At 33.8% G+C, this 26013-nt stretch overlaps 2 protein-coding genes across 6 annotated transcripts; both read left to right on the forward strand.

The window, feature by feature from the left end:
• The first annotated feature begins 4715 nt into the window (after positions 1-4715).
• On the forward strand, positions 4716-8825 carry LOC132279536 (protein CHLOROPLAST IMPORT APPARATUS 2-like). Of its 5 annotated transcripts, none has more exons than XM_059781532.1 (4): positions 4716-4847; positions 5524-6900; positions 7519-7674; positions 8605-8825. In XM_059781532.1, the coding sequence occupies exons 2-4, from the start codon at positions 5893-5895 to the stop codon at positions 8647-8649; spliced, it is 1209 nt and encodes a 402-aa protein (XP_059637515.1). In that variant the 5' UTR covers positions 4716-4847; positions 5524-5892; the 3' UTR covers positions 8650-8825. The 5 variants fall into 5 exon arrangements, 4 of the variants coding, with proteins under 4 accessions (XP_059637515.1, XP_059637514.1, XP_059637516.1 ...); XM_059781531.1 differs by lacking the exon at positions 4716-4847 and adding an exon at positions 4885-4899; XM_059781533.1 differs by lacking the exon at positions 4716-4847 and having other exon boundaries at positions 4906-5579; positions 5856-6900.
• Positions 8826-13573: 4748 nt separating this feature from the next.
• On the forward strand, positions 13574-24844 carry LOC132279538 (uncharacterized). Its single transcript, XM_059781535.1, has 7 exons — positions 13574-14025; positions 14493-15635; positions 17150-17207; positions 17312-17430; positions 18555-18645; positions 22797-22844; positions 24428-24844. Exons 2-7 carry the CDS (start codon positions 14839-14841, stop codon positions 24527-24529), a joined length of 1215 nt encoding a protein of 404 aa, XP_059637518.1. The 5' UTR covers positions 13574-14025; positions 14493-14838; the 3' UTR covers positions 24530-24844.
• The last annotated feature ends 1169 nt before the right edge of the window (positions 24845-26013 follow it).

Consider the following 26013-nt stretch of genomic DNA (forward strand, 5'->3'; position numbering starts at 1 on the left):
TCCGAATTACCACCGCAATCCAATTATAATTTGGATTTTTCAAATTTTTTTCAATCCGAAAATTTATCTCAACCCCAATACAATTTGCCTGCACTTAGTGTTGAAAGTTCACATAGCATTGTACGACCTCCTGGACGAAAAACATCTAAGAAGAGTCGCAAGAAAAGCAAAGGGGAAATACAACATAATTTATTTCTAGAACAATTTAAAGATTTTACCCATCAAAGTGAGTTGATGAATGTTTTGGCAGTCGAATCTCAAAAAATGAAATTATAAGCTACATTCGATTTAGGCTTGGAACAAGAATATACAAAAAGAATGGACATAGAGGCGCAAAAAGAATTGAAAATGTTGGAATTTGAGGCACAAAAAGAAATGAAAAAGTTAGAATTTGAGCAGAAGCAATTTGATTTTGAAAAATAAATGATGCTTAAAAATCCAAATGATGCTCCAACAGTAGCAACAAAAACATGGACCATTGATCAACAAAATGAAATTTATGTACATTTTAGTAAAAGGGGTAGTTTGTGAAGATATGTAATGTAATTTTCTTTTTCTACTTATTGGAAGTTAATGTAATGTAATTTTCTTTTTCTATCTGTGGGAAGTTAATGTAATGTAATTTTATTTTTCTATCTGTGGGAAGTTAATGTAATTTTTATTTATAAATCTTTCCCATCTGAATCTGACGATATAGTCATTGGGAAGAAGACAAAAAATTATTAAATTCAAATTCAAACTTTTTATTTTATTTTTAAATTAAATTAATAAAATAATAAATAGAGAATGTGATAATTAGGTTCTACACCATGGAACATATGGATATAAAAAAAAAAAAAATAAAGTACCGTATCATCACCTTTTAACTTATGCGGCACTCTATTTTTTAAAAAGTAAATATATCACCTTGTATGCCCACGTTACTCACTCAAAGCTACAAGAGAGTTCCAGAATCAGCATAAAACCAACAAGAAATAACGGGTCAAAATTTTGGTGGGCTTAAGTCCACACGGGTCGAAATCAGGTCACGTACTAAAATTAGGGCACCACGTCACAAATAACACGAAGGGTAGGGTTATAGCGTTTTTGTTTTGCCACGTGGAGGAGAATTATAGGTTGAATAAGAGTGAAAGCGTGGTGACTTTCACACCTAATGAATGTGGGCTCATCTAATAGGCAGGGATTATAAAGGTATGACCATGTGAGTAACGTGCATCAAGAAATCCCTAGTCTTTGATCAAATTTGCTTATCTTTATCTAGTTTCTAAGGCCATGGATTTCCCAAGTCATGTCATTTAAGATCAGGTATTGTCATTGTGACTTGTGATTTCAATTAAGGGATATTCGGTTTTTGTGGCCCAAAAGTAAAAGAAGATATACCATTTCACAGTTCATGCTGTATTACTGTCTTTTCTCTCATCTTCCCCTTTAAAATGACCATATTATCCTTAATATTTATGCTCTCCAAATTATTCTTAATCCTTCTCTTCTTTTTTTTTTTTAGTAAATGAAATTATTCTTTCTCTTATTCTAGTAAAAAAGAAACAACAAAAATGGAAATATTGATAATTATTGCACTCTGGTTAATTTAGTATAGCCATTGTTTTGTTGAAGTGAGTTCAGTTCTTAATTCCTTAACCTCTCTTCTAGTAATATTCCCTCAATTCCAAAATCTTAGGGGTGTTTGGGGAATCCAATTTTTTGTGAAAGTGATTTTTTAATATTTTTTATTTATCGTACTAGTGCAGTTGTTTATGAAATATATATATATATATATATATATATATATATATTTTGTATTTATGAAATTTGTCTAAGAAGTAAATATCTTCATGCAACTTGGAAGTTTGAATACAAGATCTGAAATTTTGGATATTTTCAAAAGGATATTTTAGGAGGGGAACCTTAAACCCTAAAAAGTGTAAACCCCAAAAAGGGCAACGCACACGGCTAGTTGGCAGTTTCATGAACCAAAGAGCCATATGTATTTTTATTTACCCTACTGATCCATAATTGTAAAATTCTATCATTTGTATTTATCCGACCGTATTACTTTCATTTTTTAATTTATATTTATATTTTATATTCTTATTTTTGGTCATGGAACTAACCATGTTACTTTTTGCAGTGTGAAAATTGTGATAAATAATTGAATACAACTTTTTAATGAGTATTGGGACATGTTTTGTATAGTGTGCGTGTGACAGAAGATAAATTTTGGATTACTATATAATGGCAAAAATTTATCTTTATGAACACGTGGAAGAGTTTGAGAGTAATGACTTCAGGTAAAAATATTTGTACAAGGATAAATTTTTATTTTTGTTTTCTTTTTTCTCTCTCTTTTTTTTTTCTTTTTTCTTTTCAACACCTTGTTTTTACTTACAGTAATAACTTTAACTATTTAATTTTTAAATAACCCCTCTTCTTGAACTATATATATATATATATATATATATATATATATATATATATATATATTTTTAACAAAATTAATATACTATTTTTTTTTTTTAATTAATACTTACACACATATATTCATTTAGAAAATAAGACATTAATACCTTTAGATAATTGACTTGTTAATAAAATTAATATATTATTTTTTTTGAAGAAATCGGAACCACATCAATCACATGACATCTCTAATCAGTTTAAATGGGTGTACATTTTATTTTTTGAAGTAATTTAATATGGAATAGTTATTATCAGAAGTGACAACCTAATAATATCTTTTTTATCTTTCATAATGTGTAATAGGTAATCGTCCACCTACGAGTAAATGAATGTGTGAATTTTTTATTCAAAATAAAATACTTTATTATGTTTTAAATTGAGGACAATATATATAAATTATATAAGAGTAATAATTTAGAATTTGAATTCAATTTATGTGAGTATGATGGCGGATCCAACTATATGTATTTAAAATATTATCAAAACTAAAATATAGAGGGAGGAATATAAAGAAGTTAAATAATTTTATTTTTGGTGAATGAAAATTTATTAATAAAAACATGGTTATAAAATTTAAAAAATAAAAATACTTTAATATAATCAATGGACTATTGATATTTGTCTAATCAGAATCCACTGAAGCTCAAGTGTTAAACGTATGATTGGCATCTGCCACACAAACAAGGCCATAAGATAACAAAAAAGTTTCAAATCATTACAGTGCCACGTCATAAACTATTTAGATCCCACAGATTGAACAAGCAAACCCCCTCCCTTTTCTAGATACACGTGAAAATCCGCCAACCAATAAACAGTGCTCCACGTCAGCCCTAAAAATCTTCAACATCCAATCACTGTTCGCCACGTCAGCAGATAAGAGAGCTTTCCCATAAATCTCATGACATTTTGCAGGAGGTATGGGTGGCATACTTAGAACACATGTATGCCCATGATTAGGATTACATACTCCACTTACCGATTTGCCCTAGATTCAAAACTTAAATTACAAAAGTGCCACTTATTTTTTTTAATAAAAATAAATCTATATATAATATAAATGAACAACTGAATGATTCAATGCTACAAATGCTTTATATATATATATATATATATATATATTCCGGAAATTATCAAGGAAGCTTATTAATATTGTTGACAATGCAAGTTTTATAGATGTTTTTTGGATAATAAAATTTAATAATAAGGAAATTAGAAAAGCGTCCAATTCTTATAAAGAGCAAGATTTGAAATGTCTGCATCTAATACATTTCATTTTTTGAGGCATTTTTCGTTTTCTTGGGGGTCATATTTTCTTCATTAAAATGATTTAGACCAGGAATACATTAAATATTATCTAAAAATTATGTATATAGATTATAGAGACATAGATATATACCAATGTATGTATGTATGTATATATATAGAGAGAGAGAGAGTTATTACTTTGCATTTCCACACAATTATGTCAAGCAATCTCGTTACGTATTTAAGATTGGACTAGTATAATAATATTCAAGCACATCAACATTCAAATAAAAGGTCAAAAACTATAGAACACCGTTACAACTAAATAACAAGAATGTGAATATTAATCGAATTGTTCAAATAAAATGTCCAAATCTCTATAATGACATTACAATTAATTCCGATTAATCCAATTTTATTGGAAGGTCACTTCTCACTAGTTAAAAAGATGAATAAAAATACCATCATCAATATTTTATATGTAATATAAGTTTACATAAATTAATAAATAAAGTGATATGAATTTCATACTCCTAATAATGAAATGGTAAGAATTTATAAATGGACTCAGATATTTTCCTATAAAGATTAACGTTGGGGCATTCATTTTTATGAATGAGACAATATTGTCAACTCAAATATGAAATTAAATTATTTCGTGATAGTTTTTAGGATCTTACACTATTGGAGATGGATCCTAATTTTTACAAGGCAATATGCAAAACAAAAGGACATACAAATAGGGAAAAGAAGTTCGTGCATTGAAATCAGCTTCAAAAATTAAAAAAATATATATATATATAGGTGAACTTTTCAGACCACAGGGAAATTATTGATCGATTATATACATATTATTTTTGTGCTAAAAGAATATTATCTTTAACATAACTTTTCAAATGAGATATGCAATTTAAAATCAAGGGTACTTTAGTAAATGCAGCATGCAAAATAATTGCACTGCCGAGTGCTACTACACTAACTGGTAACAGAGGTAGAAGTAGTAGAGAGAGAACGCTACGCACAGCCCAGTGGTCCACTTCAAGTTGCCCAAGCCTTTCGTTGTCTTTTCCTCTGTTCTCATCTCCATCTCTCACAGAGCCACTTCCTCAATCCGTCGTCACTCCACTCTAGAGAGAAAAAGTGAGGTGGGTCTCTTCTATTTCTTCAGAGCTCCCAACGGATCTTTCCTTTTATGTGGTTCGTCCCGTGACTGTCTATACAATACTAATTTCTTCTCCCCCCTCCCTCTTTCCCTCCCTCCTTCTCCCTCTCTCTCTCTCTCTCTCTCTCTCTGCCTCTCTCTGTGTGTTTCTGTTTTTGTATGCTATATATATATATATCACTGTGTTCACTGGAGTCTTTGATTGTCTTGCTGGATAGTTTTCCATTATGAGATATTCCTTCCTTTTGGGCAAAACCCATCTCATGATAGGCCAGAATTTTGGTTTCTGCACACCCATTTCTGATTAGGGTTTTGAGAAATTACTCTGTTTTAAGACATATAGCTCAGAATTGGTAGAGGGGTTTTGCTGGGTTTTTCATAAAAATTTGAAACCTAGATTCAAACACCAAAGACACTACTTTGCATGTTTCGATGAATTCAAGAATGGTTTTTTGGGATTTTGGTACTTGGAGTTGTAGATTCTAATAGGGCTTTTTTGTTTTAAACGAGGGTTGTGGTATGTTCTTGGTCTAATTTACTGTTATAGGTTTTTGGCTTTTTTCTCTTTTTAAATAAATAACTTTTGTTTTGTAAAAGTAGTGCCCCTAGGGTTTAGGGTTTTTGTACGTTTTCTTTAAAGGGTTCTTTTACCTTTTCAGCTATAATTCCACGAGCTTTCAGATTCTTACACTTGCCAGTTGTTGGTATAACTGAGGTTTGGTCTCCAGCTTTTTCTTGGAATTTTGCTTCACCAGTTTGATATAATTGGAATTAGGTCTCAGAATTGTGCAGCCAATTCATCTACTTGTGCAATTTTTAGATTGTATGTGAAATGGATTGTCTAAAAATTCAATGTTTCATGTGGTTTTGGTATTGTAGATCTTGAATTCTACAAATATTCCACTTTTCTGTGACTAATTTCAATTTGTTCTTCGTTTCATTTTGGCTCCTACACCTTGAATTCTCATTTGTCTCTTAACTTCTCTGTCAGATTGAATCATTTCAGTCTTCTTTGAATTCATCTAAAAATGTCTTCTTGTTTAAGCGGAGGTGGAAGGGCTTATGGATTTGAGCTCGAAATCATGAAATCCCCATCAACTTCCTCCATAACTTCTCATTCATCTTCTCCTTCTTCAACCCTCTCCGAATCAAGCAATTCCCCACTTGCAATCTCAACACGAAAGCCACGAACCCCCCGAAAACGCCCAAATCAAACCTACAATGAAGCTGCCACACTTCTTTCCACAGCCTATCCGAAAATCTTTTCCACCAAACACCTCACAAAGCCTTGCAAATTCACCAAACCACTAGATTCCTTTTTGAATGAATCCCCAGAAGTGCTTCTACCTTTTAGAGTCATTGACAATTCCTGTTTTTTACTCCACCAACCAATCCAAGAAAAAAGGACTTTCCAAATTGAGCCAAAAGCTGTTAATTCCTGTGAGAAACGGTGCCATAGTCCGGTGGAAAACGATTTCCATTCGAATTCCTTGGATTTGTGTAGTGGGTATGAAGATGATTTTGATGCAGAATCGATATTGGATGAGGAAATTGAAGAGGGTATTGATAGTATCATGGGGAATTTGTGTGTGACCAATGGTGAGTCCAATGCCAATTGTTACGGTGGCCACACTAATACTTGCCATGGTCTTCCTCTTGGTTTGGGATTTGGTAGAAAATTCGATCTCGGTTTTGGGATGAGAAGAGGAGTGAGAGCATTGAGAAATGTAGATGAGGGGGATTGGTGGAAATTCCCCACTGTGGATGTTCTCGACATCTCTCCGAAATTCACCAAAGTTTCAGTTGAAAAGAAGAAGAAGAAGATCGAAAAGCCAACGGATTCGAAAAGCTCAGAATTCCTCAAGGGGAATTCAACTCCCAAATCACCAATGGACAATTCAAGTGCAAGTGCAAAATCAAATCCTGGGTTGCTGTTGAAATTGAATTACGACGACGTTCTGAACGCTTGGTCGGACCGTGAATCGCCGTTTTCCGATGAAGTTCCGGGCTCTGGGTTACCCGGAAATGACGTCAATGTACGTTTCTCATCTCCCGCCGGGAAACACAAAATTCCGGGAAAAGTTAAACGTTGTTGAACTGTGAAACCTATTCTGTTATTTTAGTTAGGAGTTGCTAATAACGCGTGATTTCACGTGCCACTTTTTTATTGTTTTTTGTTTTTTTTTTTTCAGATGCATTAAAAAAGTGGGTGTGCTTTATTTGTTCCGTTTTTCTTTGAAAATTTCTAGTATACAATCATGTGGTTGTTGGATGTCTCAACACCACATCCATCCAACGGCTATTGTGGGCTGACGTTATTCAGCTTTCGTTGTTTAGTGGGACCCTTGACTATAATGTGTCTTATTCCATTTGGTTTGTTTAAACTTTATCCCTTGATATTGGTCACCAAATCAACGGCTTACAAATTCAAGAATCCATGATTATTTTTATTTCTATTTTGTCGGGCATGTTTGTCATTTAAAATTTATAATTTACATATTTTTAAGGGGTTTGCCGATTTGGGAATTTTTTTTTTATCTATTTAAATACATGGTATTTTTAGTAGAATGTAATTGAAAATGACTGAATTGTAGTATAATTGATATGATTTGATAATCATGCGGAGCATTGAATCATTTCCTATTTTTGGGCAGGCCAGGCTGGCTCAGATAGACTTGTTCTCTGAGAGCGGAGGTTTGAGAGAGGCTAGTGTGTTGCGCTACAAAGAAAAGCGACGTACACGCCTCTTCTCTAGGAAGATCAGATACCAGGTCAGAAAAGTCAATGCGGATAGACGGCCCAGAATGAAGGTACGCCTCACTGCCAGTTACTTTAGTTTTTCTTTTAAACTAGTACGGAGAAATTGGACCAGCTTAAGACAATGGGTCCCACCTTCTTGGTCCTTCTATTTAACATACCTGCCTATACAAAGAATTCAGAAATACGGAGTATATATATCTATATATATATATATCTATACTAAGAATGCAGAAAATTTGAAATTGATTTCTTAGTAAAATTAATTAATTATTTTCTATTTCTTAATGAAATACATAAACTGGTCTAATTTTTCTGCATTCTTACAATAACTTTTGAAGGAAGGAATCCCTTAAATTTCATGTATTCAGTATTAAATTTGTGCTTTGAAATTAAAATTGAAAAAAAATTAATTTAAATTTGAACTAAATTTTTTTCGATTCTAAAGCACTAATTTCATGCAATCAAAGATAACAAAAAGAAAAAAACATATTTGGAATTAATCCCTTTTTCAAATTTAATACCGTCATACATAATCGTTAGATTTTATTTTATTTTTATATTTTTTAATTTTTTTTTCCTCACTAATAGAAGCTGTCAACCCCGCCCTTTAAGGACTAGTGGTCGTTTTGTTCAATTTTATAATAATAGTTTTTTGAGAATTGAGAATTGAAAGATATAAAATTGTATAAAAATATGTTTGGTAGACCGTTTTGGAGGCATATTTTCTGAAAATTAAGTTAATAAATATATATTTGTTTTTTTTTTAATTAAAATTAATATTTTGAGTGATAAATGATAAATCAGGCAAATCCTATCCCTACTTGGTTATATGTATTTGAGAAAGTTGAACTAGAGACTTTCATAGAATTAAGAATTCATTTTGCTAAAACAACACAAATCTTTTAGGATGTGTCAAGGCCAATTTTTAGTATTTTCTTTGTACATTTTGTCACAAATCTTTGTTGTTTGTGATGTTGCAGGGGCGATTTGTTAGAAGGGAAAATTCTCCAGTCAGTGAACAATGATGATGATCACGTGGGAAGAGGGGGGGAGAGAGAGAGAGGGAAGAGGGGGAGAGAGAGAGATGCTGTTTGGTTTCACCTACTACCCCTTTTGCCTTTCTTTTCCTCTCTCTTTTCTCCCAACCCTTACCCTTCCTTTTCCTGCTTTTTTACCTTCTTTTTTTTTTTTTTTTTTTTTTTTTTTTTTACACCAAGTAGCTGAGGAGATGGAGACTAGTTAAGAAGAGGAATATGACAGAGAGAAGTTACAAAAATTTTCCCTCCTTTTATTTTTGTTAGGAGTTTCTTTTTTGCTTTACTTTTGTATTTCTCTTTGTTTTCTAGTCTTTGGAGTTATGTTTTAGCAACTACTTTGTTCCAAAATGATGAACACCTTAATGTAGGTAGAACATTTTGTTGGATTAAATAGTAGCATACAAAGTTAAAGAAGTTAATGGTAACTTCCATTCGGTTGCTTAGTACTTGAATTTGGACAACCTGGTAAATGGCAGCATCTTCTTCTCAAATTTGTGATGTAAACAGGGGGAAAAAAACATAACACCCGGGTACTTATTATATAGTACCCCTGTCAATGGAAACTCTCTATTTTCCTTGATAAAAGGAAATGAGAATTCATCATTAGCCGGATATTATATTCCCGATATCCAAAATATCCAATACATGTTCGTAAATAAGTGTGGTTCCCCTCGACACATTGAAACTTTTTCTGTCTAAAATTTAAAGATGAATGGTTTGATGTGGGGATTAAATTCTTTGGAATATTACGAAGGTGTCAACTTTTTAAAAAATAAAGTTCCTTATAAAAGAGAATTTACGGAATTTTTAGCTATAGTAATTCTCAATTTATACACCCGATTTAATTTTTGGCCAACTCCATTAACGTGGGAACAAAAGGAAGACTGATAGATGATGATTAGAAAAAAAAACTTGAAAGGAAATAGAATTCTATAAAATTAAGTTGTGCCTTTTCTGAGATGATAATGAAAAACAGTGATGAAAGAGTCCCATGCAGTAGAACTAAAATATGGCAATCAAGTGAATGTTCATTTAGGCCTAGTTTGATACATAGGAATGGAATGAAATGGGAATGGCCTGTTTCAATTATTCCCTTGTTTGGTATGACATTTAGAATATGAATCACCACTTCTTAAAATGAAAATTTTGGCCTCCGCCACCACCACCACCACCATCACAACCACCACATTCCGTCGCCGCCACCGCCACCGCCAACTCCACCACCTTCCTCACCGCCGCCTTCTGCCAACACCACTTTCCTCCACCGCCACCGCCTTTTGCCACCGCCGCCGCCACCACCACATTTTGCGTCAAAGTATTTTAATTTTTTTTATAGACTCACCATTTAAAAAAATATATATCAAAATGAAAATTCGGTCTCTATTGGGGCTAAATTTTTTTTATATATTATGCTCCATATGCAAATGAATAACTATGAAATTTTCTTGCAAATATTCCAAGTACTTTATTTATTAAAAATAAAATAAAATTGTTACTGCAGATTCTTATATTACCTATTTCTCTCTGGTTATAGTGTTCTGGTTATAGTGTTATGTTGAACAAATCTTATATTTATAGAATCCTTATTTTATAAGCTTTCCGTGCATATTTTATTTGTAATATTTTGGATGTAAGATTTGTGAGATGTGAATTTTTGAAGTTCGGACAAATTAGAATTTACATAAAAGGTTATTTTGGTCCAAATATCTATTCTTTTACCCCCCTCGGATAGTGGATGGGGTTTCTTTGATAAAAAAAAATTAAACAAGAGAGATTTATTGGAAAATGTTACAAGTCGAAAGAGGATTTTCTGGTACTTTACGTAATATTTTATAAGACAATTGTACACACTTCTTAGAAAAGACAAAACATAATAAGGGAAATATGAATACTTTTAAGTCTTTCTTCTCACTCATCTCTTTAACTTTCTTTGTCTTCTTCACTCTATGCCTCCCTAGTCCCTTTCATGGGAGTAAGGAGATGATGGTTGCCTCCTGCGGCTGCAATAACTCGGCGTGTTTCAATAAGTGTGCTCCGTGGGTGTTTTTTTATGCCCTTTTTTGTTTTATTTGGTTAGATCTATTCATGCTAGGTTCGTTTTTGAATCACATGGGCGGATTTGTTGTTTTCTCTGACTAAATCTTCGGTTTAGGTTGGTTTTGGTTTTCTCCCGCCTAAATTTGATCTTTTTCTCCTTGATTTGATCTTGTGTGGGTTTCTTGGGTGTCGGAGCGTCTTGTGGCTATAGTTTTGGAGTTGTTACCTTAATGATGGCCTGAACTTTGGGTCACTCCAGTTTGCTGCATTTCTCCCATAGTGGTTCCATTGCAGAGTTTTAGGCTTTATTTTCTTCACAAATTTGGAGCCTGTTCTTCATTTTTGTTGCTTTGCTTCATGATTTGTACACAAATCTGGAGCCTGTCCTTCATTTTTGTTGCTTTGCTTCATGATTTGTATACCTTTCTGGTTTGGCTTTTTGCCTCTGTGCTACAGTTAGCTTGGCCTTTGTGCCTTTGAAATGATATATGATATTGTTTTCATGCTAAAATAAAAATAAAAAAACACATGACAAGGCAATAATGTTGTGTTTTAATTTAAGGATATTCAAATTTACTCCCTCTAAATCTAAATTTTAAGCAGATGAGTTTTAGTATTTTTTTTTTTATTGCATTAATAAAAAATAAATTACCAAATCTATTCATAGGGTTCCACATGACTGTAATGGTTTACTTTTTTATAAGTTTAAGGGCAAATTTCTCAAAACCCCTAATACTATCAAAAAATGATCATAAAACCCCAACCAGTTTTAAAAACCCCCAACAATATAACAATGTTATCATTTTACCCCAACTCTGTCAATTGGGGCCGTTAACTCAGTGCGTGGTTAACAATTGTTTTGCCGAAGTGAATTTTATGACCAAAATACCCCTAGAGTAAAATGTGCCAAACAAGTGAAATATATTTATACGTATTATTCCGAAAATACCCCCAAACTTGTTACAGTTAAAACCCACAGTTTAGTCATCTTCTCTCTCTTGCTTTTTATTCTCTCTCTACTCGCGACCATCTCCGCTCACCCTTCCGGACAGGCTTAACTACATATACCCACTTTGAACAACAATCATGAAGTTTAGATATACAAACCAATATATAGATATACATATATATATACATATACATATATATATATAAACCACTGAAATAGAAGGAAAATCAGGAATTAATTTGTCAACTTGGATCTCTTGCTTTTTGAACCTAATTGGGTCGGGTCAGCGGATGGCTTGAATTACCGAGTTGGAAGCGAGTCAACTCACTTGGATTTGAACATTGGCCGAATCTTGAAAACAGAGTCGCCGACGTCAGCTGCTCTGTGTTAACAGCCGATCCCTATCTAACTAACTTACAAGTCCACTAACTAACAGATAACCGACTTGGCTCAAGAAGTAAAGAGAGAAATTAATTATTTGTAGAGAGAGATTGAAGTCCGTCCTCTATATATAGCAAACCTAGATCACCATACGCATATACAGTTTTTTATTCAGTTGATCATTTTCTCTGTAACACAAAAAGCTCTGAACGAAGAACAAGAATAAAAAGGAAAGATCGACAATGGCGGATTACGATCCACGTCGTCCATTGCTTCTTCCAAATGAAGTTGCAGTATTTGACAAACTCTTCGAAGTTGAATTGGAATTCAAGATCAAGCAAGGTTACTTCGAGACCGAGAAACATTCAACCGCATGTAAACATGCGATTGCTTGCATTCAGAAAGTACGTAAGAGCGCAGATGATGATCGGCCATGGCTTCCACAGATGAACACGACAACTTCGTTTTTATGGAACCCTAGCCTCTGCGGGGAAATCATCGACAAAGCATGCGGTTCTAGCACTTCCTCGTTCCTCCGGCGCCGCCGCCTCGCTGCCTATGACTCTTCTCCAGAACGCACAGGGAGTAGTTATCTCACCGCCGTCGCCGAAGAAGCACAAAAGAATCGGAGTGATTATACTCTTGGTCATCGCAATTCTAATCCTCATCACAGCTGTTTTATGTTGCTTCGTGTTGATAAAAAAACGATGACACCAAATGTCATCGTCAAAATCAACAATGTCTAGTCCTGAGAATGCAAATATTGATGCTCCAAGCAACAACACATTGATTGTTGTAGAGAATGAATCATAAGTTAAAGAGAAGACAACCCAGATTCAGATTCAAGGTGTTCAACAACACCGTGAAAAATAGTGGATATTTGGGGTTCTGTAGCGGCGAAATAGAGATGTATACTTTGGAGCAGCTGATGAGGGCTAGCGGAGCAGGTCGGGAGGGGTATGATGGGGGATGACGTACAAGGCAGTGATGGATAGTCGGCTGATCGTATCGGTGAAAAGGGTCCACGCCGGCTAAATTGCGTAATACCGGTGTAACAATATATATATACACACACACACACACACACTTGTTCAATGAATCAAACGATAGCGTTTTAAGTCTAATACAACTGCTGCCTTGAATGAAACGACGGAGTTTTGATGTCCAACTATGTTGGCACTAAACGCTGTCGTTTTGTGCTAAAGGACAATATTGTAATTTTTAAAATATAATTTTTTGATTTTTTAAATAAAAAGAAATATAATAAGGATAATTTAGTCATTTCACATACTTTTAACGACCAATTGCCAGAGTTGGGGTAAAATGATAACGTTGCTATATTGTTGGGGGTTTTTAAAACTGGTTGGGGTTTTATGATCACTTTTTAATAGTTTTAGGAGTTTTGAGAAATTTGTCCTAAGTTTAATATAAAAAGTTAATTCGGTAATATTATAAAAATAGTACCTGACCTTTTTAATTGGGGACATTTATTTTGGAAAAAATAAGAACAATAATTCCTTTGAAAACAAAAAGGAAAAAAACGGAGAAGGGTAGAGAGAGAGAGAGAGAGAGAGAGAGAGAGAGAGGGGTTACTTTGAGCCTCAGGGGGAGTGATGGAGGGAAAAGAATAGAAAATGGAGGGAAAAGTGATAAATATCCATAACTTGAAATTAAGGATCAAAATAGTACATAACTCAAACCATTGTTTTTTTTTTTTTTTTCCATCAATTTTTTTCTGAAGACATCAATTTCAAATTTCAAGCTACAAAGTATTACAAAGTAGGAGAGGAGAAATAAAAAGAAAACCAACAGAAAATGAAAAGAAGAGAAACTATTTTCATGTGTTTGGTTTAGAAGAGTCCTTTTTTACGTTCTTGCATTCCAAACACAGCATAAGATTCGAGAGAGAGAGAGAGAGAGAAAGACGGTGGTGCCTAGCTCTTTCGGATCAAATTCAGCTTCTACCGCAGCATTCTTCCTTCTTCTCAGACGGATTGGTAAAGCAGCTTCATCGTACCATTCTATCTCTTCTTGTTCATATATATATATATATATATTCTTATATTGCTTTCATTCATAACATTGACTATCGATTATAGATAACATTGTTGATTTGTTTATATATTAATATTTATTGATATTTCCATAAGCACTGTTGCTTTAGATTTGTGCATCTTATAGGTTTTGAAATCCAAGAAAATATGTACAATTGTAGCAATATGATTTACTTGTGCTTCTATCAAGTTAGAGATTGTTATGATTATCACTTCAATTAGAAACCCTAAATTGTTTTATGAAAACAATAAAACAATTACCTTATATTCACAAAAATAAGAATTCAATCCAAGCCCTAGGAAATGGATTATGTTAAGTAGATCACAAATTTTGGTGATCCTCCGTAGTGTGGGAGTCTCCTTTAGTACCGTCCACCTTGCACCTAACCCCCTAGCATATGCTTCAACAGGAATCACTCGAGGATAGATTTGAAACATTTGTTAAAATCTCCTGCAGAGCTAGCTGATAAAGTACATTACACAGTCCATTTTTAAGAACTGACAACTTATCAATTGCAAACAAGAAGTTGTTCCCAGCTATCGACTCTCAGTACTATGTCCGAAAATTCTCCAGTTACTTTTCTGTATCAACGGATGAAGCTTCGACAAATGTATCAATGGAAGAAGCATTTTTGAGTGTATCAACAGAAGAGGCATTTTCAAGTGTATCATCGGAAGAAGCATTTTAAAGTGTATCACTGGAAGAAGCATTTTTGAGTGTATCAACAGAGGAATCTTCGACCACCAGCAGAAACAATGCCTAGTGGTGGTTGTCTTCCAGTGGCAGCCAAGGAGGAAATTATAGTCTCTCTAGATGAACTTGAAAATGAAGCTGTTAGAGGGGCACTTGTTTCAAAGTCAGGATCTATTGATAAATGTGTTGCGGAAGAGTCTGGTTCTGAAGAAGCCCCAGAAAGTGACATGGACAAAATGCTAGACTTCTGCTACGTAAATGATAGTTGTTCATCATCAGAGTCAGATATGGAACTTGGTTCAGCCTTTTATCAGACTGAAGTGGAAGACACTGGTGAATGCTCCTCTTATGATGTAGTGGTCATGAAGGGCTTGCAGGATGATCTTTTGGAAAAAACCATATGCATCTCTACTCTTAAAAGTGAGGGACTGCTTGGAGGAGATCAGCCCATCAGGACTCACACTTCTGCTGAAAATATGTGTACTAGCAGTGATAACCGCTGTTTGAAGTCATGCAAAGTTTGTAATCAATCAGAAACCACTTTGAAGATGCTTATTTGTGATCATTGTGAAGAGGCATCTCACGCGTCTTGCTGCAACCTTCGTACAACGAAGATACTGGATGGCAAGTGGTTCTGTCACTCTTGTTTGAAGAAAAAGCATAAAATTTTGAAGGGGAAAACTACCAGTAAATCACTGAATATCAACAGTGAAACGGGCAGATGTAGAAAGGCAACGTCTGAGGGTGAATTAGGTCCTATAGCATTCATGTTGAAAGGCTCTGAGCCATATATAACCAGTGTCCAAATTGGTAAAGATTTCCAAGCGGAGGTTCCTGACTGGTCGGGTCCAATTATTGAGTATGTTCTTATCCTCGTATTTACTTAAATGATTTGGACATTTTCTGTTGATAATTTTGGATTCCTGTGCTGGGTTTAGGAAAGAAAAACATGGGGACATGAGTCACTGAGTATCCTATCTGAAGGGAGATAGGTGGATTATAATCAACAGCTGAAGTCATCATATGGACCTAACTTATTATAGAGTTTTCAGTGCGGGCTGGAGTTCCTCGAAATTATACTTTTAATTTTCCACACTCAAGTTGGAAAAACCATTCTCCAACTAACCTTAATTTACATTAGTTAATGCATCCAGATTTAATAAGAAAATGATAATGAAGGGAACTTGTAACTTTTGTAGTTTGACTTTTCAAAGTGGACATTTGCTTGAGACATTTTGAAAAAGGACAGATAATCTGGAATGGAGGGGGTATAACTTTTGCCTGTGATTTTTCATCCTTGATATCATTATTGATGGCCCTTTATGAAGATTATCTGATATATGTAAACACAATGCACGTATATTAAAATCTAAAAGTAGATGTAAACTATATACTAATTCCTTGGATTTTCTTATGAGTTAATGTATATCGTGATGAAGGGAGAAAAGCTGGATGTTTCCCTTTTTCCCCTGTTTGGGAAGTAAGAGATATCAAATGATATTGTATACCAAAAAAGCGGAAAGAAAGAAATATCAAATGATATTTTTCTACAGAGTTCAATAACTTCAATTAATTTATTCTTCAGGATCACAATTGTTGAATGCATATCTCTCTTGATTTGCATGAGGTCTTGTTTTATATCTCGTTCAGTTATAATTGATGCAACAAATCTTTAATCCAACTCCGGCTTGGTAAAATCCTTTTCTTTGTTGGGGAAACTGTTCTGTGCAGGTCCAGATGTTTTGCTAAAGTTGTTTCTTTTAATACACCAATATTCTTTTGTACTTCCCTTGCTCTATTGGTATCTTCATCTTGAACACATTTCTTTCAATGTGTACAATTATTATTGTTTTATTTATGTATTGTCTTGCTATGTACTTATCTTAGTCTTCTTATTTATGTTAAATTTTTACCACATTTATTTAAGATACCCAAAAAGGTGCAATCCGAGTGAATTAGAATCCAAAGTTGACAGCTCCCGCAGTTTTAAAAAAACTTGAGGAGCCACTCTTATTCTTATAACACTCAAAGATGGTGCTAGCTGCATTCTTTGTCTTTAAACTTTCTATGGTTGTCCATCTAATCTGCCAGGGACACAGGCAACACTGGTTGTGAGCAAATTATTCACGGAGCGAATTATTCGCAAGTGCTTGAACACTGGTTTTACCGAATGTTGTATGAAGTACACTATATCATGGGGTATAGTCGTATAGATGGCATATCTAAATTCTATTTCCAATACCTTTTGCTGGTATATGTGCTGCTTCTGTTGATCTTTGTGCCAAAGTATTCACCATTTGCCTTTTATTGACCCATATATGTCACCCTGACCATTGTACTTTTAATTCATTGTTTCTATTTGAATTGGTGCAGTGATGTCGATACTATTGAATCATCGCAAATTAATCCTTCAGAGCATGTTAGCTTGCATGTAAGGCTTCTATTTTGTCTATTACTTCATTATTCCTCTTGGCAGGAGTTTCGGAAGTACTAAATAAAAATCAACTCTCTTTTTCCTTTTTCCTTTCTTTTTAGGAGTTGAATCTCAATAATTCTTCTAAACTCAGCTCTATTGGTAATTGGCTTCAATGTCAAAACGTTATAGATGGGGTGGGAGATGGTGTCAATGGAACTATATGTGGGAAGTGGCGCAGGTAAACCAAATACTGTTTATATATCCAGTTTTAGACAATATGTAATGATTTTCTCTTTTGAGTATTTTGTGCGGAAGCTATTGTGCTCTTGGGATAATATTGTTTGATAAGAAACAAATTCTTTTGATCTAGAAAAAAAGTTTCAACAGAATTGATCTGGAATAATTTCCATGAGACTTATTTATGTGCACAGATAGGGGTATGGTGAAATAAATTAAAGTGTACAACCTGAACTTTTAAGGAATAATTTGTCTTCTTGTCCGGGGATTCTACTCTCTTCACAACTTAATTAGAAACTCCTTGTCCTTTCTTCATAGATGATAGTAGTATATGGTTTGTATGATTCATAAATGCATTATCTCTTATGAAAACAGATTGTTTGTAAATGCTAATTTTGCCCAAAGGCAGTCAAATTGAAACGACATAAATGACAATAAATATGAGATGACAATCTTTTTTGAAACAACTCAGTTGAAAGGCGAATTTCCAGTTCTTTCTAATTTCAAGTTTAAAATTGTAAATCTAAGAACCTATTCCAATTCTATTAAGCAAATCCAGTTACATGGAAGTCAAGTTTGTAGACCAACGGGCCAGTGGCCTAACGGTATCAGCCTCTTACTTCCCAAAGGGAGGTCAGGGGTTCAAATCTCAAAAGAGATACGTGTGTGTGAGTACCAACTAGGAAAAAAAAAAAAGAGTCAAAGTTTGTAGGATATGAGATGCAAAAATATTTTGGAAGTTGTCATTGTTTCATGTAAACTTTAGTATTTTATCACATAATTCACTATACAATTTGATTTGGCATAACTCTTACAGTCTTACGTGCATTTATCTTGGAAATCAGTTTTTCTAGTTTGATTTTTAGAAATGTGACATGAGTAATATCATCTTTTTTGCTGGTATGGTCAAATGTGCATTGTACACATTTTTCCGTAATGTCAACTTCCCTCCACTAGATTGTTAGTTGAGGTTTTAAAGATTATGGAGTGCAATCTGGTATAACTGTTTTTTTTTTTTTTTTCCATATCTAACTTTCTTTTTTTATCTTTCTTATATTTATCACGATGATCATTAATATTTATTATACTCAAGATGCTTAATGTGCTTAATTGTTGATATCACAGGGCTCCTCTTTTTGAAGTTCAAACTGATGCCTGGGAGTGCTTCCGCACTGTTCTTTGGGATCCAGTCCATGCTGATTGTGCTGTACCCCAGGTAAATTAACCTCCATATCTTTACTCTTTAGCACTGTTTTGTCTTATGGTTTATTCTCGAATTTCATTGAATACTTAAGTCATGCTATTGAACCCAAAGTTGCTTGTAGAGCAGCATATATTTTATCTGTTTAATGGTTCTCATGTGGAAATGAATAATATCTCAAAGATTGTGCTGGTTGTTCCTATGAGAGTTGAAATTAATCAAAAACATCATTGCTACATTTGTTATATGTTTGAGATGCAATTCTCCCCCTGTAGGATTGAGAAGTTTTAATGGTCATCTATACCACATTTAGGTGAGAATAATATTTTTGGTTGCGTGTAACCATTTCTCCTTTTGTAAAATATTAGGGCAGGAATAGTAGGTTATTGTGGTCAATTGGCATTATTGTTGGAGGTTTGGTTTACTTCTAAATAGGAACTTTTAGCATGTTTTTTTAGTGTCTGTTGATATGTCAAAAAAATTGGCCTTTTTAAAGCAGGATTTGATCCACTTCATAGGAAAGGACAAAATAAGTTTGTTCAAATTTTTTTTCTCTAGGCTAAAATGGGTTGCTGATCTCTTATTACTTGAAAAACTTGAAATTTAGTTGTTTCCCTGTCATTGAAAGAGAAGAAAAAGAAAAGGAAAAAGAAAAAAGAACTACTTTGTAGTTGCTTGCCATCCTTATGCTTAACTGGATCTTCTTTTTGAAAATGTGAGTCTTAATGTTTTTAAAAAGAAATATTATTTCGCAAAAGCACGTGTTTCCTTCTCAAAGCTGCTTTAGAACGCACATCGAAAAATGCCTTCCAAAGTATCACACATCTTATGAATCAATTCACCTCAAGATAGCCTCCACTGGAATAATTAGGCGTTGCTTTCAGTATCACATGCAACATTCTCCAAAAGATTGACAGGTGTTTTTAGTTGATAACTTGATGGTTCTATTTCATAGACCTGCGGACAAGTTGAGTATGTCGAACAGGAGACCTGATAACATCCTCTTCCCTAATCCTTTTATCATCCTAGTCTTGAATCTTCCTTATTCTTTGATGCATGTGACCATGCTTTTTGCTCCTCATCATTTTAGTTACTTCTGAGTTTCAAAAGTTAGTCTGATATATATATATATATTTGTGTATATATCAGATAGAGAATGCACTTTAAGTTTTGAATCTTGGAGTCCACTCAATAGTGGCCCCAATATGGTACTCCAGCCATTTTTATTTGATCTAACTGTAAAAGGCCTATAGCTTATCTATATTGTGCCTAAAAAATACTAGACAACAAAATATCTGATGAAATGAATTCCTGCACCACAGTTTCTGCTGTATTTTAAACTCCATCCCTGCACTTCTATAGTTCTACTTTTCTTTTTCTCTTTGATTGATAGAATGTTCAATCATTTTTCATTGAGATAAATGTTTTCTTCAGTGAGATGCTATTGATTTTCATGAGATTGTGATGCTATCCATAGTATGGTCCCTGTTTACCAAGGGTATTGGGATGGGTGGTTTGACTATGGATGTAACATTCACATTATTTGCTTAAGTGACTGCTTTTAGGATTAAAATTTAAAATTCGCATTATTGCACTTGATAGCTTGAGCATTTAACTGGTGCAATAACCAATCTGTATTAGGACCGGAGTTGCACTTTTGGTGTATAATATTACTCTTAGGGATGAGTATTTTCATTTTATGTGGTTTGGAAGAACATATGTGATTCAAAGGCTTTATAGTAATCTAAATAAATATTTGTAAAATCTGAGAACCATTAGATGTCAGAGTATCGTGATTCAATCAGACCTGGAGGGGTGGGTAAATATGTTTTACAGATATTATATTATAACTAATTGAAATTTTAAATTATAGATAATCCTGAATTTAACAGAACTTTATATGTCTTAACTGCAAATACATTAAGCATAAAAATAAAAAATAAATAGAGTATATGCTCAAGTTTCTTACATGAAAAACCCTAAACAGAGAAAAAAAAAAGGTACCTCATCTAGCCACAAACAATCCACTATGCGGAAGAAGTTTTACAACCAGGTTACCAGATTTTCACCCTAGAGACCGCTAGTTACCTCTTGACACCAAAGTCTCCACTCAAGTTCACAGGTCGTCTGTTCTGTCAACAGACCCACTCCTTATGCAATTCAATCCTTCTGCTCTGATATGTTGAATTGCTCTTTGTTGATGATTCTGATGATCTCCTTGTTTAAGTCTCTCTCTCAATCACATATGATGGTCAAACTATGAGAAACCTAGATTAAGAAGCAAGGTTCTCTCTAAATTATAGATTCTCCCTATAGTATATGTAGAGACTCAATTGGTGATCCTAGACTGACTATAATCCCATACTTATAGCCAATATAGGAGAGCTATGTAGTATGGTAAATATAATCCTTTTAGAAGTCTGATTTAAAAGATATTTCAAAAATATAGTTTTGAAAATTTTGATCGATCTAGTGTTCGATTGAGCACCATTGTCATAGCTTCAATCGATCAAGACATTGGTCAAAACCTACTGAGCTCTTACTCCATATTCATAGCCAATATAGAGACCCATGTAGTATGGTAAATAGAATCCTTTTAGAGGTCTAATTTAAGAGATATTTAAAAAATATAGTTCCACAGAGTTTGATAGATCTAGTCTTTAATCGAGCACCATTGTCACAACTTTGATTGATCGAGACATTGGTTGAAAGCTACTGAACTTCAACAAAAAATTTGTGGGAACATGCTTATGATCCACCTTAACTAAGAAGCACGGACACGGATACGACACGACACGGACACGGCGACACGGCAAATCCAAAAAAATTAGGACACGGACACGGCGAATAGTATATATATATATATATATCAGCATTAATAATTTTTTTTAAAAAAACACTGATATGTTTAGGTTGGAATATATATATATATATCACCGATATGTTAGTATATATATATATATCAGCATCTTTAGGACACGGACACGGCGAATTGTGGCATCTTTAGGTTAGTATATATATATATCAGCATCTTTAGGGTAGTACAAAACAAAAAATAGAACATATCAGCATTAAAAATAAAAAAAAAATAAAAAAAATTAACATATTAGCATTAAAAATAAAAAAAAAAAAAAATTCCAGAAAAGTGTGTTCGAGCCGTGTCTGAGCTGTTCGAGCCTTGTCCGAGCTGTTTGAGCCGTGTCCGAAAATTAAAAAAAAAAAAAAAAATTCCAGACACGTTTTTTGGCGTGTCCGACACGTGTCCGTGTCCGACACGGATTCTTCGCCCATTTTGGAGTGTCCGTGCTTCCTAGTCCACCTATCAATCAATGCATATCCTCAATTGATTGATGCTCACTGTTTTATGAAAAATCCTAATTTAAAAAATCATTGAGAACTTTGATTCAAAACCTTAATTTTGAAAAACAGGTTTGAAACATAATTTTGAGCCAATTTAAAATCAAATCTAGGTCAAGTAAGGTCTCATTTATTTTTACCCTGTATATGTAATTGAGTTTTGAGAGACTTGTGCCATGTTATTCAGTGATCTTCATTTCCGTCATCTTTTGTGGCTGTAGATGAACATGACACTTTGATAGATTACAAATCAAGTTTTTTAGTAGAAATTTGCCAACATATGACTCATAATCCTATCTATCTTATTTGTGATGCGATGATTGTATGTGGTACATGTGTGCATATGCCTGCATAACAAAGTTGTAGCTTGAAACAAATCAATCTATACATAAGTTACAGTAGAATATACTATGATGACATTCATCTTTTTTTGTTTAACATTTTAGAGATTGACATAGACCTTTAAATGTGCCAATTAGGAAAAGTGACATAGTCCACATTGAGGGTAATACTAGGGGAAGAGGAAGACCAAAGTTACATGGGTAGAGTTGGTAAATAAAAATATGATAGCATGTGGACTGACTGAGGCTACGTCCTTACATAGAGTGGAATAGAAACATAGTATTCATGTAGCTGACCCCAAGTAATTGGGAAAAGGTTTGGCTGTTATTGTTGTTTTTGTTGTAGTTTAGAGATTGCCTTGTTTTGCTTTAAATGTTATTCTAAAAGCATAGAGCAATGTAGTGCCACTGATTGATTTTTATTCTCAACTAGTTTGCTGTGACTTCCATTTTATTTATCTATTTCAGGAACTGGATACGGATCAAGTTCTAAAGCATTTAAAGTATATAGAGACGGTATGTTTCAACATTTCCGCCTTGTAGTTTTTACCATTCGTGAATTGTTACATATTGTATTGAGCTGGTGTGTCTACTCATTTTAATGCTACTGCAAGTGGCTTTACCTGTCACTTGGCACCACTTGCATCAACCACCAATTTTCTTGCAATCTCTGGTCACAAGATATAGTACTATCTTTTAAATGCGCAAAGTAGCTCCTTTTCTTTTCATTATTTTATTCGAACTCAACATTGACGTGAAATCCAACATGATGTGTGAATTTATCATATTTCATTAACATGCATCTGTCAAGTTACACCCCAAATTTTTTACTTAAAGCACATGAATGTTTATGTTTCTGTTCTGATTTCCAGATTCCCAGTCTTATTAATTCTTTGCAAATTCTTATGAGGTCATCATGTTTTTTTTTTTTTTTTTTTTTTCATGCTTACGTTCCTCATTATGTGAATTTGTTACTCATGCCCACATTTTTCACCTAAATTTTTGCTTCTGATGGCACTGAATTAACACACCTGGCTTCTTGTAACCCAGTCACAGCAACCCTTCCAAAGGTTATGTGGTTATTACAAACCCTCAACACTCTGCACTTTGCCACCCACAGCAAACTCAATATTAGAGGGCAACCCCAACTGCCCTAGGGTTATGCTGGCACTAGCAAGGGCACTGGCAGTGCAACTTGGCAGTTGACACAATCCAATTGCCAGTCTGCTAGAACCAACCAGCATTTGCCAAGAAGGACCTTGCAGTTGATGAGTAGGTGTAGCATATTGGCGAGGCAATCCATGTTTTCACTTTTCATTGTTGTTAGCTGATATAACTGCCTAGCCAAGTGCCTTTGCAATTTATATTTGGGTTGTAGAGCAGGTTTGTCAGAACTAGGATATGCTAGAATGAATTAACCGGATAGGGGTATTCTTTATCATTCAGGAGAATTAAATTGACTATTTGAAGATTCTTATTAACGGGGAGAATAATGGATAATAATGTATGAGCATGGATAAAAGGTGTTGCTTGACAGACTGAATCTATAGAAGAATTAACCAAACAAAAGAAAATCAAAGAATTTAATCACAATATCCTTGACAATAACAAGTTCTACATATTCCTACGTTGGTCGGTTCATGAGGGTAGAGACATGGATAGTTTTGGTAAGAGAACACCTCCTAGCAAATATGAAATGGTTGTTACACTTTATAGGAGTAAAGAAATAAGATCTGTTAGATTTTTCTTCTAGTAGGACCAGTTCATCACTGATAATTCAGTAAGGCATATTCCTGTAAAGATTAGTTACACCTATTGCAATATGCACCAATGAATATGTAATGGTAGTGTAGTTGTTGATAGGGAAAATATCTGTTTAATATTCATCTCCTTAGGTTTGTTCGTTATTCACGTTAGATCGATTCATATCCAACTATTGGATTTGTATTGATAAATTTCAATGTTGCATTGATGTCTCTGAAAAGTCTTGTGTTGTATTATTATTATTATTTTTAATAATTATTAATATTAATATTTGTGTTGTTATGTTTATATTATGGTAAAATCTTAAGCACTTGTTATTCTGCGCTGTTGTATAGTTGAGGCATCAACTGGCTGCTAAAAGGCGCAAATTAGGTTGCACCAGAAGTGTTGGTTCACAATACCTTACAGGGAATGTGAGAAATATACGAACCCAGTAGTTCTTCTTATCATGCAAGTACTTATACGAACCCAATATACGAACCCAAGCTCGAGCACTAAAATTTACTGAGCCAGATGATGTTCATTGTTGTTGCTGGTGTTGGAAAAAAGTTGTGTAGCGCAATATAATTGTTGAAATAGACAAGCCTGGCCTCTCTGCCTCTTGAACCTGATTTACCGACTGTCTCTTTCGTTAGCTGAATCATGTTTGTTTTCTTCGGCTCTATTTTCCCTTCTCGTGTTGGCTTGCTGTTGGGTTTCATTCTGGTGATGGTTTAATTGAAAGATTTTACTACATTTACCATGAGGAAAAACTATGAAAGTTTAATGGTACTTGTCAATTTTGAACAGCACTTGTGAATTTTCATGTGAGATTCCACATTGCTAGTACTTATATGTGTATATATCTCTTAACTGTGTAGACGTATTTTGAAATCGCAAATATGGAGAGTCCGCAAAGTGAACAATATCAATATCTACATAATGGGGCGTGCTTTGAAAATGGTGAGCGCATAGAGTACTTCTTTCAAAATGTTGTCACAAATAAAAGTTGGTCAAAATGAATATGAATAATAGCCTTGAAGGTTTAGGGTTTTGGTGGCAAGTAAAAAAACTAGGCCGAGAGATCGAGTGGTTTATATAATAAAGAGTTCATAAATATTAGAGACACTCATTTCTTGAATAAATTTTTATTTTTACCAATTCAACAAAGAGTGATGTTAGCTAGGCCAAATCACTCTTGACGGGTCTCACACCATTCTTGTGGAGCTGGGCTAAATTGGCCTATATAATTTTTTTTCAATAAATATGAGAAAAGCATTAATTTATTTATACGAATTTAGAGAGATAAGTGATCATTGACAAAAAGGAATAAAAGGTAATTCATCAAACACCCAGTATAGATTCTCTTCTCAGAAAAATGGAATTAGGACCATGAATTTGTATGTATATATTTTCCCGAAAAGTCGAATCTGTATGAGCCACAAGGGAATAAAGTAGAAAGGAAGACAAATAAACATAAGAAATTCTCTCGGGTTCTTTTTTTTTTTTTTTTTTTTTTTCTGTAAAATTGACAACCTTGTGTTGAAATCACAAAATTTATCTATAACTCTTATATATAAATATATATATATTTTGTGTTGCTTTGGATTAATGGGGTGTTTATTTGTTTATTTTTTTGACAATAATAAAATTAAATTTTTTTTAGAGTACCACATAATTCACACAGACACATAATTTCCAAAATAATGAGATGTTATTATTAACTTTTTGACACTAAAATAATCATAAAAACCTCACCTTGTCCTGAGATCTGTTGAGAAGGAGAAAAGTATCTTAAATTAAATGTGAATTATTTTTCTTATTTTGGTTAGGAACTAATGTGAATTATTGCGTTGCATGAGTTCACAATAACTATGAACATGGGGAGAAATTAATTGGCTTAATGGTAGGCCCCCACTTAAAATTGATTCAGTGTAGAGGA

This window comes from Cornus florida, unplaced genomic scaffold (assembly GCF_030987335.1).
Source record: "Cornus florida cultivar Cherokee Brave unplaced genomic scaffold, ASM3098733v1 CherokeeBrave_3.0.0_Hap2_Chr10, whole genome shotgun sequence".
Taxonomy (NCBI): Eukaryota; Viridiplantae; Streptophyta; class Magnoliopsida; order Cornales; family Cornaceae; genus Cornus; species Cornus florida.

Bases quoted from the DNA above. Each gene is read 5' to 3' on its own strand.
- LOC132279536 (XM_059781532.1), top strand. From the start codon at position 5,893: ATGTCTTCTTGTTTAAGCGGAGGTGGAAGGGCTTATGGATTTGAGCTC. The intron at 6,901-7,518 runs GTACGTTTCTCA...ATTTTTGGGCAG, and splicing joins TACCCGGAAATGACGTCAAT to GCCAGGCTGGCTCAGATAGA. The intron at 7,675-8,604 runs GTACGCCTCACT...GTGATGTTGCAG, and splicing joins ATAGACGGCCCAGAATGAAG to GGGCGATTTGTTAGAAGGGA.
- LOC132279538 (XM_059781535.1), top strand. From the start codon at position 14,839: ATGCCTAGTGGTGGTTGTCTTCCAGTGGCAGCCAAGGAGGAAATTATA. The intron at 17,208-17,311 runs GTAAGGCTTCTA...CTTTCTTTTTAG, and splicing joins CAGAGCATGTTAGCTTGCAT to GAGTTGAATCTCAATAATTC. The intron at 22,845-24,427 runs GTATGTTTCAAC...GCTGTTGTATAG, and splicing joins ATTTAAAGTATATAGAGACG to TTGAGGCATCAACTGGCTGC.